The 13,646-nt window shown below is 40.3% G+C and overlaps 1 protein-coding gene across 2 annotated transcripts in view; it reads right to left on the bottom strand.

The window, feature by feature from the left end:
* Positions 1-13,646, bottom strand: part of maml2 (mastermind like transcriptional coactivator 2) — a 34,508-nt gene that overhangs the window by 3,616 nt on the left and 17,246 nt on the right. For both annotated transcript variants that reach the window (XM_072391972.1, XM_072391971.1), the window contains exon 2: positions 2,987-4,195. In XM_072391972.1, the coding sequence (XP_072248073.1) occupies positions 2,987-4,195 (1,209 nt within the window). The remainder of the gene's footprint in view (positions 1-2,986; positions 4,196-13,646) is intronic.

Genomic DNA, 13,646 nt, shown 5'->3' with positions numbered 1-13,646 from the left:
AAGCATGGTTGTTGGGGTTTTGTGTCTGACAATGCTGCAAATGTAACCTTTCAAATCAGGAGAGTATTCTGTTGGTAGAAGCTCTAGAATTGAAAGGAGATTTAGATTTAGCTGAACTTAATCACTGGATGATGAAATTGTTGTCAAATGTCTCCATTTAATCTAATCCTGACGGCGTTGGTACGGCACCAGTGAAAAGTTTGGACAAACCTACCCATTCACTTGCCTGGTGCAGTGTACACACAGCCAAGATTAGATCAAACGAAGATTTGATTTGATTTCTAAAAGAGTTTTACGATAGCTTCATGTAACCTGAATTGTTACATGTTTAACTAACTAACTGGCAAACATTTAGCCAAAATAAAAGTTAGAAAGGTGTCAAGGAAGGACTAATAAAAATGTTTGATTTAACCATGTGAAAATGTGTATTTTGTGCTATAAATTAAAGTCTAAATGAATCATGTAGGCCTGAGATGGACCGGTCCTGTCCAGGGTGTACCCTGCCTCTGCCCGATGACGGCAGCGATGGACGACCCGGATATGGAATAAGCGGGTATAGAAACTGAATGAGTAATTCTTTAAATTCATTAAACCCTCTGAACCGGCACGAATGTCTACATCACATTTGGTTACCAAAAGAAATTATGAGCAAATCAAACCCGAGTATGAACAGTGACATTCTGCAGTAACATTTAATATCTGAGTAGTTTTCCTTCTCTGATGAACTAACATGTACCCCCCTTAAAGTATTTTTTCTCTCTTTAGCTATGACACAGGCTTAATGTCCCTTACACTTCCCTTGAACAATTTATACTTTCAGCTTTTTTTGTGCGATATCAAAATGAAACTAATTCACAAAGGTGGACTTGCATGTCAACATGCTTGCGTCAGCAGTTGGTTATCAAGTTGTTAAAAAACAAGCTCAGTAAGGAACACATCCGGCTGTTTTAAACCAAAAAAAGAAGTCCGCAGCTTCATTCAGTGGGAGGAAGTCCACTGCTAGTAGCTTGTGTTACACAGGGGATCAGGACGTTCTTTCAGGACCTTTATTTCTCTGGCATTACTAATTCAGCTCACTGTGGGAAGAGACTTTGCTCCTTTTTTTCCCCCTCTCTGTGAGCCATTCCCTCCTCATTAGCTGGAATTTTAACCCTGTCCTTGCTGATCGCGAAAGACAATCCCCATTATCTGCACTTTCACACACATCTCCTGAAATTAGAGGTTAGCTGTTGTTTCTTTGGCGTAACTCCTGCACCGTTACATCTCCAGCATCATGTTTACACGTACAAACACACTGGAACACAAAGCCCGAAGGAAAGTTGTCTGATCAAACCTTTATCCCTAACAAAGATGCCTGGTGACCTTGGCATTTTAAAGACCAAGCATTTTAAGGTGACCAAGCTTCTTCTTTTAGGACCTGTGGGCTTTGGAAAAGTTTACTCTTTTACCAATTCCTCATATTACATTTGAAGCATTTTCATTATTTGATATCCAGCTGCTTAAAAATTCTTCCACTTCGTTATCACCACTTTAAGTTTTAATTATGTCCCATGCTCAGCTGCCTATAATTCAGCTTTTAAATATGCTACATTACTGTAAGGAGCAGAGAATTATTATATTCACTTAAGCTAATTCAAACTTCACTTGCTTTTTTATTCTTTTATATCTGTTTATGATGAATTGTGTGGAAAACGTAAAAATCCTCATAACATAATTTTGACAAATCACAATCCCACTTCAGGATATCCCAATGCTATTCTAACAAGTTTAAACTAATTTAAGATATGCAAAAGAGACTGTAGACATAGTTAATTGAGGGGTACTGAATATATCTTTAACTGGAATTGTCACGTGTCAGAATGCAAGAAGTTTAGTAGTAAAACTGCTGCTGCTCCATCTGTGTGATGCTGTATCTTCCCACCTTATTTACTTCTATGTCTGTATAACTCCCCCCCTGTTTCCCATTCCCACCCTCCCCCAGTCATTCAAGCACTTCTCTTGATCTGCAGAGTTTATGAGAGCTCTCTTGTGTGGCTCACATTATCATTTCACACAAAGACAGCTACAGATACTGTTGGTGCAAAAATGAAAGAGGGGACAGTCTAAATCTCCCCAATCATAACAAATCAGTGATTCAACCTCCGGCACCAGGCTAAGCAGATTACTGTCATTTTCCACCACTTGTCCCTTGTAGCTAACACCCTCCAATTAGTAAATCCCGCTGTGCATATCTGTGCCCTGACAGGGAGCCTCCATGACAAGCAGAGAAATTAGAAATCCTGCATGTTAATTTACCGTGCTCTGGCAATCCGTGTCATCGTCAAAACACTTTCAGGGGAAATACATAATGAAGGAACTCACAACAGCAAAGGCACAGACATTAGCAAGAACAATAAAGTCCCAAAACAAAGTGTCGTATTACCAATAATAAAACAGCAGGCTGGCTGCTAGATGCAAGATATCTGAGGTGAGTTTGATCGGGCTGTGGATCATCTTACTACACCACCAAAAAACAACCTACATTCTTATTCACCTCATTCAAACAATGTAAAAACACATGCAAGGCAGTCATTTAGATATTCTGCAGCCCTTTGACGTTCTCCTACTGTTTGTAAATTTAGGCAATAGCATTTTATTACACTACTGATAGTGGTTATTGCCATTAACACTTAGCTCGTAATCTCACGACGCTGCATGTCATTAATTGCAGTCATTACATATAGGTCTCGGCTTCATGAAGACCTTACTTCAACAAGTAGATTATTTTCCATTATAACGTACGACAGTAGATCTAGTAGCTGTAAAGACCAACTGTTTCAACGTGATTTTAATGATAACAGCGACGGTTTAATGATAACAGCAACAGTTATAAAAATACTTTTTTTTATATAAAAACCACTGCTCTTTCATTTCAATGCCATTTAGATTTTTATTCTCTTTTTAGCTTTTTACCATCAAGACCAAATGACATCTGGACAGCTCTTACCTGATGCTGCTGAGACAGTCTGAATGGCATCCCCGCAGAAACTGACTTGGGTTGTAGACAAAGCGCCCCTGATGTGGAGATCTGTTGGTTCTGGAAATGGAGAGTTGAATGTGGCTGATTTTGGCTCTGTGATGGTGTCTGCTGCTGGATCTCTGACTTGTTCACTGGGTTTGTCATAAGAGACATGGGCTGGCTGGTAGAATGAGGTGCTTTGGGGCTGAAGTGCAATGTGGGCTTGGTGCTGAGACCCTTCATGTCCAATTGATGGGAGCCATTGTGGCTGTTTGACTTGAAGAGGCAGTTGCTGATCCCCTTATTATGGGACACAATCCTCTGCTGACTAAGGGAGGCTGAACTGGATATCTTTTCTTGGGGAAAAGTGCTGGTGGTGGAATGGGTGCTCATTGCAGGTGCCCAACTGGTCAATCCAACAGGCGGAGTTTGGTGGTGGTGATGGAGAAGAGAACTTGGCGGATGCTGGTTTGCAGCCATCTGCTTGAGTTGCTGTGCGTGGGATATTTTTGGCCAGCAAGACATGTCTCTGGGGTTTCCTCCCTGAGTGCTAGCTTTCTGCGATGTGTTGGTAGAAAAGGTGCTGGTCAGCGTGAAGGAAGGACCCGCTGAAGCTGGTCGAAGCTGTGGCGACCCCCCAGGAACCTGGCCAAAATCTGGTGAGTGTTCTGTCTTTATTGGCTTCTCCATTGGGGAACACAAATTGGCAGTTGCTCCTGCTGAGCTTGGTCGACCCAGATCCAAACCAAATGTATCATCCTGCTTAAGCATCTTCTCAAACTCAAGATCATTCAGAGGGGGCACTGACTTTGTCAGTTCATCAAACAGATCCTGAAGCTCCGGGTCAATCTGTCCACCACCCTCATCTTTAAAATCAAAAATCATTTCGGAGTTTGACTGGCCACAAGATTGGATCTCTACGGGCTCCTTTTTCATCTCTTTCAGAGTCATGTTAAATACGTCTGACCCGAGCCCATGGGGCACCATATAATTCTTCCTCTGCATGCTTGTGGTTGAAGAGCCTTGCAGAGAATGGGACTGAGTGAGGTTGTGGTTGCAGGTAACATGTCCCAGGCCGCCAGTGTCCACACGTGCACGCTTAAAGTCTGATCCAGAGAAACCACAAGAGAGACCATTCTGCTTCGGTGCATGTCCCGGTGCATTTCCCTCAATTTTCCTTCGGAGAGATCCTTGAAGCTGCAACACACAACGTAGAAGAATTACACCTTGAAAATACAAGCAACAACTTCAGCGAATAACCCTCATCTCACTCTTACTTAATTCAATGATTTTTTTCAATGGGTTAGTCTTTTTTCCCCTTGATGGTCAAGGCAGTTTGAAAAAGACTCTGAAAACATTATAGTTAATTACACTTAAAGGGTAAAGTATCTACATGCACACAAATCCTGCTTCACAGTTCAAACAAAACCTGTAGATACTGCAAACTTGTGAAATTTAAGAAGAAGCTTTTTTCATAGAGAACAGAGATGATTTTACAAAAGCAATGTCTCTCTGATTTACTCTGGTACACTGTAAATGAACCAGTCACATCACTTTGTAAGAGCATGCAGTTACATTGAGATAACGCCTGCTAAACTTACAATTTTATTTAAACAGCAATGAGGCAGTAAAAATGTGTTTTGATATGTAGTCTGAGCACAGCGAATGGGATGAGCAGATAGTTAGGAATCTGATACAGTCGACAGACCGCAGAGAGAAGAATAGGGTCTTTGTCTGTTTCCCTCATTTGCATACATTATATTTTTCTCCATTGTGCTTCGTTAGATAGCAGAGTTTCTCCTTTGTGGCAGAGATTCTGCTTAACATGCTGGTGCAGATATCTGATTTCCTTTTGTCCTATGCTTGTCTTCATATAGGTATGAACATGGTCGTGACTCACAACCCCAACCACTCAGTAACACTCCATAAAATAAAATTAAAAAATCCCAAATCAGTGGGTGTCTCAGCAGTTTGGCGAAGTAATCAAGTTTATTATTCTACTTGATAAAGAAAAACTGTGTCTAGTGGCTCATCTCATTCACACTGCTGTATAAACAAAGAGAAATGACTGAGTCTGTGACCATGTTTCAATGTGGAGTCTGCATGGAAACAAAATGGCTCTGATCAGTACAGGAGAGCAATATCAGTGTATTGTCTGTTTCACTGTGGGAACAAATTTGAGTCATTTCCACCTGCTGGCAAACATTACATTAAGATGATTCATAGCTTGAGGGTTTCAGTGGATCCTGCACTTCATTACATATCTGCTCTGTTCACGTCTGAATTACCTCTTCTAATGCTTTAACAATAATTCAGGAGATACATCCATACATTTTAATAAATGCACAAATGAATTAGCAGCTTACTCAGCCTCCTTTCTAAAATCTAATAAGTGTGTGTCCATGTGCATGTGTTTCAACATACTAAATTAATGATGACAATAATGCTTGTTGTGGTGGTGTACTGGGGGGGGGCAGTAAAATGATCTTTTGTATTCAACATTGCTGTAAACTGACACTTGAGGCATAGAAATGGTGCATTTCTGTAAGAATGCTTAAAATAATTATTCAAAAGTCAAAAGATTTTAATGGAACCCATTTATCTAAGTGCATCAGAAAAATTAGGACCTCACAGCTTTTGGCTCCGTTTCAGTGTTCACTTTGAAGGTGAAGGGAAAACAGTTTGCTCTGAGTCAAAGGCAAAGAGGGATCTGAGCATCAAACTAAAACAAACATTATCAGTTTGCTTCCATGTGAGCTACATTTTGTCATGGTCTAGACCTGCTGCTAGAGGACCTAATTTCACAGCCAACTGCAGGACTCCTCCATTTAAAACGTGTTCAGATAGTCAGTGTTAGCTGGACAGGTGATGCTTACTCCTCTCTGTGCAGAATAACACAAGCCTAACTCTGAAAGGTTGTCTTTTAAAGGCCATTGCTAATAGTGAAGAGTTTCTCTGAACACATCCAAACTCCATAAAGCCGTCAAATGTAAACTCATTTAGGAGCAAGCCACAACTTGATAAGCAGAAAATCTAAAATATGCACTATTTACTGACAACCCTGTTACAGTAATAGACATCTTAATGACAATAATGCTTGTTGTTATGGTGGTGGTGTACTAGGGAGGGGGGGCAGTAAAATGATCTTTTGTATTCAACATTGCTGTAAACTGACACTTTAGGCATAGAAATGGTGCATTTCTGTAAGAATGGTTAAAGTGCATCTAAGTGCATCGTGTATCTAGCAACAAAATAAAAACAAAAAGTGCACCCATATAGATTCTGGAACTATGTCATTATTTTCTTAAAGGTAGAAATAAACCATTAATCGAACACACTTCTAAAGGTATGCCACACCATATCAAATGTGGAATAACTTCAGCATTAATTAATCAATTATTATTACTAAAGTTCTTAACAGAGACAACAGAGGAAGATCTGCTGTGACTGGCTGCCGGCGGTCGAGTTAATACCGAATCAGGCAGACAAACAATTTAAACTGCAAATGCTTGATTAGCTCATCAACATTTTTACATCCACACTAAGCATTACTGGACATCTGCAATCCTTCCAAATTCAGATGTAAATAGGCCCTTTACTGTGCACAGCTCACGCTCACTTTCTGGAGAAGACAGACAAGAAAAGTCATGGTTCAAGGAACTGTCTGTGAAAGCACATCATGATTAATGGATAGGACTGTGCATGTGTTGCAAAAAGCTGTTGAGACAGGGTTGCTTCACTCCTGCCTCGGTGCCATTTAAAATGGCTACGAGGGAATTTTAATATAAAATTTGAAGGTGAATCTTATGTCTGCATCAAGATTTTCATCACTGCCGTTGTGCGTATCCTGATACCAACTTCGTTGTGGTTTAAAAACAACTGGCATCAAAGAGTTTTTCTTTTTACATTCCATCAGAAAAGGACCGTCCTGCTCACTCATCTAAGTTCTCAGGAGCAGTGGCCTCCAAGCTGGCCTGAAATCCTCGTGACTGATCTCCAAGTGATCTGAAAATAGATTTTTTGATTAACATTTAATGAGCTCAGAAGCACTGAATCACTTTGAAAGTGACTCCTGCTACATGAGAGGCTTAAATGTATGTATTACATACTGTTCACCTTAAGAATAAACGAATAACTGCTTAAATCGATTTTTTCTGTCTACAAAATGTTGGTAGCAACAACAGATATAAGATAATATTCAGCATTTTAAAGATTTGAGCAGAAATGTGTATTTTTCCACTTTTTCTGACATCCACTGGGAAAGACTTCAGTTAAGAATATGGTATTTTCCGTGGTACTTATTATTGTCACTTTACTGTGGTAGCAAAGAACCTGACCTTGACCATGTCAAAGGAGACTATCTATTCATGGGAGCTGGAAGGCTGGTGGCTTCTGTGTCAAGCTGAGCAGTGTAGTGATGCTGAGCACTGTGGATGGGGCTCCGGGTGAGCCATCACAGGCTCCCAACACCAGACCTCTTAGATCTGTCAGTCCAGTGGCACAGCGCTTAGAGCCAAAAAATGCTTGACGGTGCAGGTCTGAGAGCGAGTGCAGGTTTTGTGTCCGCTTGCATGTTTTTTGAGTGCAAAAGTGTGGCTCAACAAAAGACTGTGTTCACCAGGCTTTAATCTTTTCACCAGAGCCCGGAAACATGTTGCAATCTTCTCCTGAGAGAGGGAGAGACCTCCCTCTCGGCATTTGACATGGAAAAAAAACATTCCCAAAATGAGGAATAAATGCAACTACTGTGTTCCTAGGGAGACATAATATTTATGTGGTTCTGCAGGTTGCACACTGTTGCAACAGGGAATTTAATGCCAGATAAGAAACAAGAGCCCCCAGACCAGTGCCAGTGATCAGCTATCATGCAAAATTCATCTGCCTGAAGAAGTGTGGAAAGTTCAGTTGAATTATGAAATTTGTACTAGCTATCTCATGCTGGGAGCCATGATACCATGACCAAAAAGAATCCTGGATTTATTTAAAGCCTGAGACTGAGACTCAGTGTGTACATTTACAAGTCAGAGTCAGACTGTTAGATTCTCTTTCTTAGAGTCTGTTTTTATTCAGCACAGAGCAATGAGTGTAAAATGTATTAATACATTTAATCCAACTTTCAAACTTTGAACACAAGAACAAGCAATATTTTACACCTTGCTGCAGAAATTAGTGACTAAATAATGACATCTGTGGGTCTGATTCGTCACTTTTTTCTCATGGTACAACTCAGTTAAGTATTTTTCCTGAAGTGCAAAAAAAATCATGAACAAACAAATAAAAACAAAAGATGCAAAACATGTTTAATCTGTTTCTGTGGGGCATGTGCTATAAGGCTGCACAGGGATGTGAGCATAGGTTCATGGCGTGCCTCCCTAATAAGGATGGGACAAAGCAGCACACTGCAGAGGTGGGCTACTTTTGGCTCATCAGCACTTTGCATCCCCACACTTCCTGACACAGTTGTATTAGATTGAAGCTGCCCTCCAGAGAGCAGCAGGAGAGAAGGATGAACAGAAGCAGCAGGGAAAAAAAAAGGAAGGCTGCTTTGTGGCAGCCTCTGGGAAAAGGCAAAAGATGATAAGAGCTCCTTTGAAGAGAAATCATCCATTATGTTTATTGAAGGCAGATTTTCTTTAACAGTTACTGTAGCTCAGCTCCAACACTGCATGGCGAAACTTGCTCTTTAAAAAAATGCATCTTTCACACCAAAAATCCTGTTACAGAAACTGTTACAGACACTTAGCAGCTATCCTTCATCCAAATGTGAAGATTACTAAAGCCAGAAATCCAATCCAAGTCTTTACTTTTGCACAACCTATATTCAGACTCCAGACATTTTAATGTGATGCTCCCATAGCTAAGGGTGCAGAAGAAGTATCTGAGAAATATACATGTAACCACATGTAAACCCCCAAACAAAGGTATGCAATGGACTAAGTATATGCAAAGCTCCTCTTTGACAGTTCAAGTCAATTGAACCCTTCTTAATAATGTAATAACACAGAATATTCTTGGCCTACCCAGGTAGTTTGAATGGCCTATTGTAAATTGTATTATCCAAGTATATTCTCCTGTCAGATACAATGATGAGAGTCTACGGGCTATGACTCTGTCAGGGCATTAAGGCAGCACCAGCTAGGCCACGCCACTGCAAACATACCACAGGTCACCAACATCGCAGTGACAAGCTGTCACATCATATCACCCATGGCCATGTGGCTCACAGAGCTCCTGACACTGCTGTCGCCTCTCATCTACATGTCATTCTTAACCACAAAGACATTTACTGAGGAGGGCTGAGACCTCTCCAGACTCAGGAGCAGTCCAATACAACACATACTGCTGTATTTTCTAGTAAAAGGATTGCATTCAGTAAATTATGTACATCCAGAAACTACAAAATGCATTTAGGCCTGCGTAGCACGATAAGGCAAAATTATGAAAAATGTCAGAATTTAACTATTACATCCCAACAACACACTTTGGACTCATATAACTTTTATTGAAAGAAGAAAACCTGAAGGGGGTGAGGGGAGAACTTATATTTATCATTACTAATACAGCAGACCAACATGAAGAACGATATGACCCTGCTGGATCTCCTCATGTCACCAGCTTCTAGGCATACAACAAAACAGCACTTAAACACACCACTAAGATGACTTCCAACTGACATCTGGGACCCATAATCTATGCCTGCACAAGAAAACATAACTCTCCAGGGCTGAAAGGGGTGGTAGTATGTATATTATATAATAAGTGAAACCAGAAAACTGGGCAGATTAAGTTTATCATAAACACAGCTGGGTTTGCTGGGTTTTTTGCTAATGTCTGTTCTCTTGATTATCAGTTGGTCTTCAGTTTCTTTACTCATGGCTGTGTTGTTGGGAAAGTGTTTGCATCGCTTGTTTAGAAGAAATTAAAATGAGAAATTAGGAAAAAATTGCAGGCAACTTTTTAAGTTAGCTGATTGCTTTCAGTCATCACACTGCCTTTCTGAACATCCAATCAGATTGAGCTCTCTCACCAACGGACCCGACAACCATTCAACATGTTGAATTGGCCCAAGAAAGGCAGCAATAGGGTGCGACAGGGCCAACAGTTTGTTACACATGGAAAAGACTAGAGAGACAGATGTTCACCAATGCTCCAGATGTTCCTGACAGCTCATTGTAAGCTTGGTGTGTAAGACTCTTAAGAAGACTATACTGATCTCAAAAAGTCTTAGTGCACGAAACACTCTTGCCACATTTTTATAGCTCTGTGCCGTTCAGTAAAATTGAAAGGACATCAAGTAACACAACGTGATGTTTCTTTCAGTGGATTTATGGCACCATTTCTGCCTCAGGGCAGGAGGAACAGCTTTCAATCTGGAAAGTTGAAGGTGTGCGAGGGCCGACATAAATCTGATAATTTCAAGGATTCTTAACAGCCAAGGCTTAAACCAGCTATTACTGATCTTTTTTTCACTCTCGGGTGCAGAGGAGTCAAGTCGTTAACAAAGCACTTTTATATCATTACCTTTTAAGAGGGGTGTGACGATATACCCTGTTCACGAGAACAAGACGAGACGAGATTTTAAGAAGACTACCATGACAAAATGTATGACTGGACCAACAGACTTTTATTTAACCGAGTTGCACATGCATTTTGAAATGTTTTATTAGAACTCTTTACATGCATGATGTAAGCATGAGCTTTTAATAAACTTCTTCTTCCTCAAATTTAAGCCGCGGTGTAAGGCATTATTTTCATACAATGCTTGCATATTGTCCCTGTCTTATCAGTCACTCTACTGCCATTTATCATTTCCGCCGGGTCCCCAAAATGCTGCCAAACAAACAATCTGAAAGTGGCAGGAGGATCTTCAACGGTGATACTGGTAATTTCATTCTGGCTGCTTCCCCTCCTGCTCCTCCTCTTCTTCTTTTCCTTCTCCTTCTTTATGTTCTGGCAGACTAGACGTAGGAAAGGCGCATTACTGCCCCCAAAGGTCACAAACAGAAGTTTGGATAGCTCACAAATCTCGATTTTAAACACGACGAGAAATATCGTCGACTTTAATCTCGCGAGATCTCACGGTACGAGATCTCGTCACACCCCTACCTTTTAATCTAACGAAATGTTATTTGCAAAATTAGCTGATATTTTTCAGTTGATCACCATGAACAACAGGTTTTGTTGTCGAATTGTTTATGATTTTTCTATTGTAAAAGACAAAGAAGATTCCAATTCTTGTGAAGATGGAAAGAAAATTAATAGCAATCAACAAATCAATTTAATACAATAAAGGAAACATCAGATAGGCAAATAAAAGCAATGGATCTTTAACTGCACACTGATCAAAACAATGAAAATTCTATGTTGATCATTTTTATTTCAGCTATCAAGATGCACACAATCTCTTGCTGCACAGGTCTAAGGCTCGCCTTGAACGCTTGTACCCTTAAAAGGCCATTACCATGCAACTACAAGTACCTTTTTCCCAGCAACCGTCAAACACAAGGCCTGCCTCCGGTCATGCCACAGGAAAAGGCACATAAGTAGGGAACAAGTTGCCTTCCTGTTTTCAAAGATGATTCCTATGGCATGCAGAACCATTTCCTGCTCACTAGGCTCAATTCACCATTTCAAACATCTGGCTGCTCTTCAGCATGCAGCTGCATTGCTCCGAGAGCCAAGAGTGCCACTACTGAGTTGAGTAACACAACCCTAAGCCATTCCAGTCATTTTTCTGGTCACAACAAAGAAAACCTATCATGTAGCTTCATTATCTAATGCTAACACTGTGCATTATTTAGGTTCTAGGGTAGGTTTTGCAGAGATCATTTGTACCATTTTCTGTACTTCTTTGTCCTGTTTATAACCTATCACCAAGTGTGTTGGATAATAAATTCCTTGAGACTTCATTTGAAGAGCAGTGGCTGTAGTTTCAAAGCAGGAAGCAATATTTGTCCATATATGATGTGGCTACAGTAAAGTGCTCTCCGGCAACGTTGCTGTGGCAATTTCCTGGTGAAGCAAGCATCCATTTTATATCCCGTGGGAAACCTGGGCTGAGTGGTTAATGCTGTGCTAATGCTGCTTCACTCAGCCAGGTCTTGATAAGCCTCATGCTTTTAGAGAGAAAAACACATTTAGTGTTTGAAATCGCTTCAATGGAGAAAGCTTTGAAAAATCCACTGGTTGAACAGAGTATACTTGTTGAGTTTTGCCATCTCTCTCAGCTTTCACTTAAAATCATGCACACGTGCATTAACATAGGCGAGCAGCCATACTAATCTGCACTCATGCTTTGAAACAATCCTCTGACAGTTTGGTTAGAAAAAAAAAAAAGGACAACTGCAGCTAGAAAGTAAGTAGAAAAAAATAAATGAGTGGGAAGCTTTGTTTGACTCCCACTCCTACCAGCCCTGACATTCCAAATAAGGTCTGTGAAGCCCAGTGCTTGCAGAAGCGGACACAGAAACTAAGGCAAAGCTCAGTGACTCCTGCCGAGGAGAAACTGTATAGATTGTATGGGAGGAACTGGGGGTCATGATGCAGAAAATATGTGACCTCGATATTAATTTATCATCAGCCTGACATTTCCCAGAAAGACTAAAACAAATATCACATGATATTATATATTTTAGCAGTTAACTACATAGAAGTTAATTTCTGTACAAACGGCCTGTATCTGTTGCTTTTTTTTTTTTACTCCATAAGGGTCATCTGCACACGTTCTTGCAGCACATGGGGACCTGTGGATATCTAGTCTGCCTACAAGGAAAAGATCCTGAAAACCTTTACAGGATGACTTTATTTGTATTTGTATGAGAGTTATTAAACATCTCTTGGTTTCAGAACTCTTGCAAACTCTAGAATTTGAGGAAAACAGGAAAGAAAAAGGGAAACTTTGAAAACGTCAAATGCTTTTTACAACACAAAAAGCATCAGGAACAAATGCAACGTGACTGAAAACTAAACGCACATTGCATCTTTAATGCAATTTTAAATGAAAGAGACAAACATTGGACAAGTTAAAAAACTAACCAGTGAGGAGAGAGAAACACCTATTACTTTGAGATCCAGCTAATTTCTCTGTGAAGTTTGAAAGAAAGTTATAAGCAGAGCTGATAATGCATTAAAATGTGTCACATGACCAGAAACAAGACACCAGATGTATACCTTAGCCCCATTTCACACATGCTGCAAAGAAGATGCCCACATTTTTCTGCAGTTGCTCAATCAAAGTGGACAAATAGAGGAAGAGAAGCACCGTTACAACGTGTGCTTTCAAAGGGAAATGTTTCATTCACAGGGTTGCCTCATTCTCCCTCACATAGCCTTGCAGGTACTGCCCTCACCAAAATCTGGAACGGTGACTATAGCAGTGGCAGGAAGAGTTCAAGGTTTCAGCAAAGTTTAAATGTCTAAGCAAGTTTCTGCATGCAAGCTGCTCCTGTGTGTGTCTACTGGGCTCTGCAAACCAATGCTGAAAACTTTCCCATGATGTGATCACTGACTTTCAGAGACAGTTAAAAAAGTTGAAATGCAAAGCAACCAAGCAACCGCTTTGATTTTAGACTGATTAAGCAGATTTATACTGATAAAGTAGGAAAAAAACAAATGGCTGATTGTCCCTTGAAAAAGACAAACTGGTCTT

This window comes from Leuresthes tenuis, unplaced genomic scaffold, assembly GCF_036924035.1.
Source record: "Leuresthes tenuis unplaced genomic scaffold, fLeuTen1.0.hap1 SCAF_9, whole genome shotgun sequence".
In the NCBI taxonomy this organism is placed as follows: Eukaryota; Metazoa; Chordata; class Actinopteri; order Atheriniformes; family Atherinopsidae; genus Leuresthes; species Leuresthes tenuis.
The sequence above is the reverse complement of the archived record's forward strand: the minus strand, read 5'-3'. Positions and strand labels throughout refer to the sequence as shown.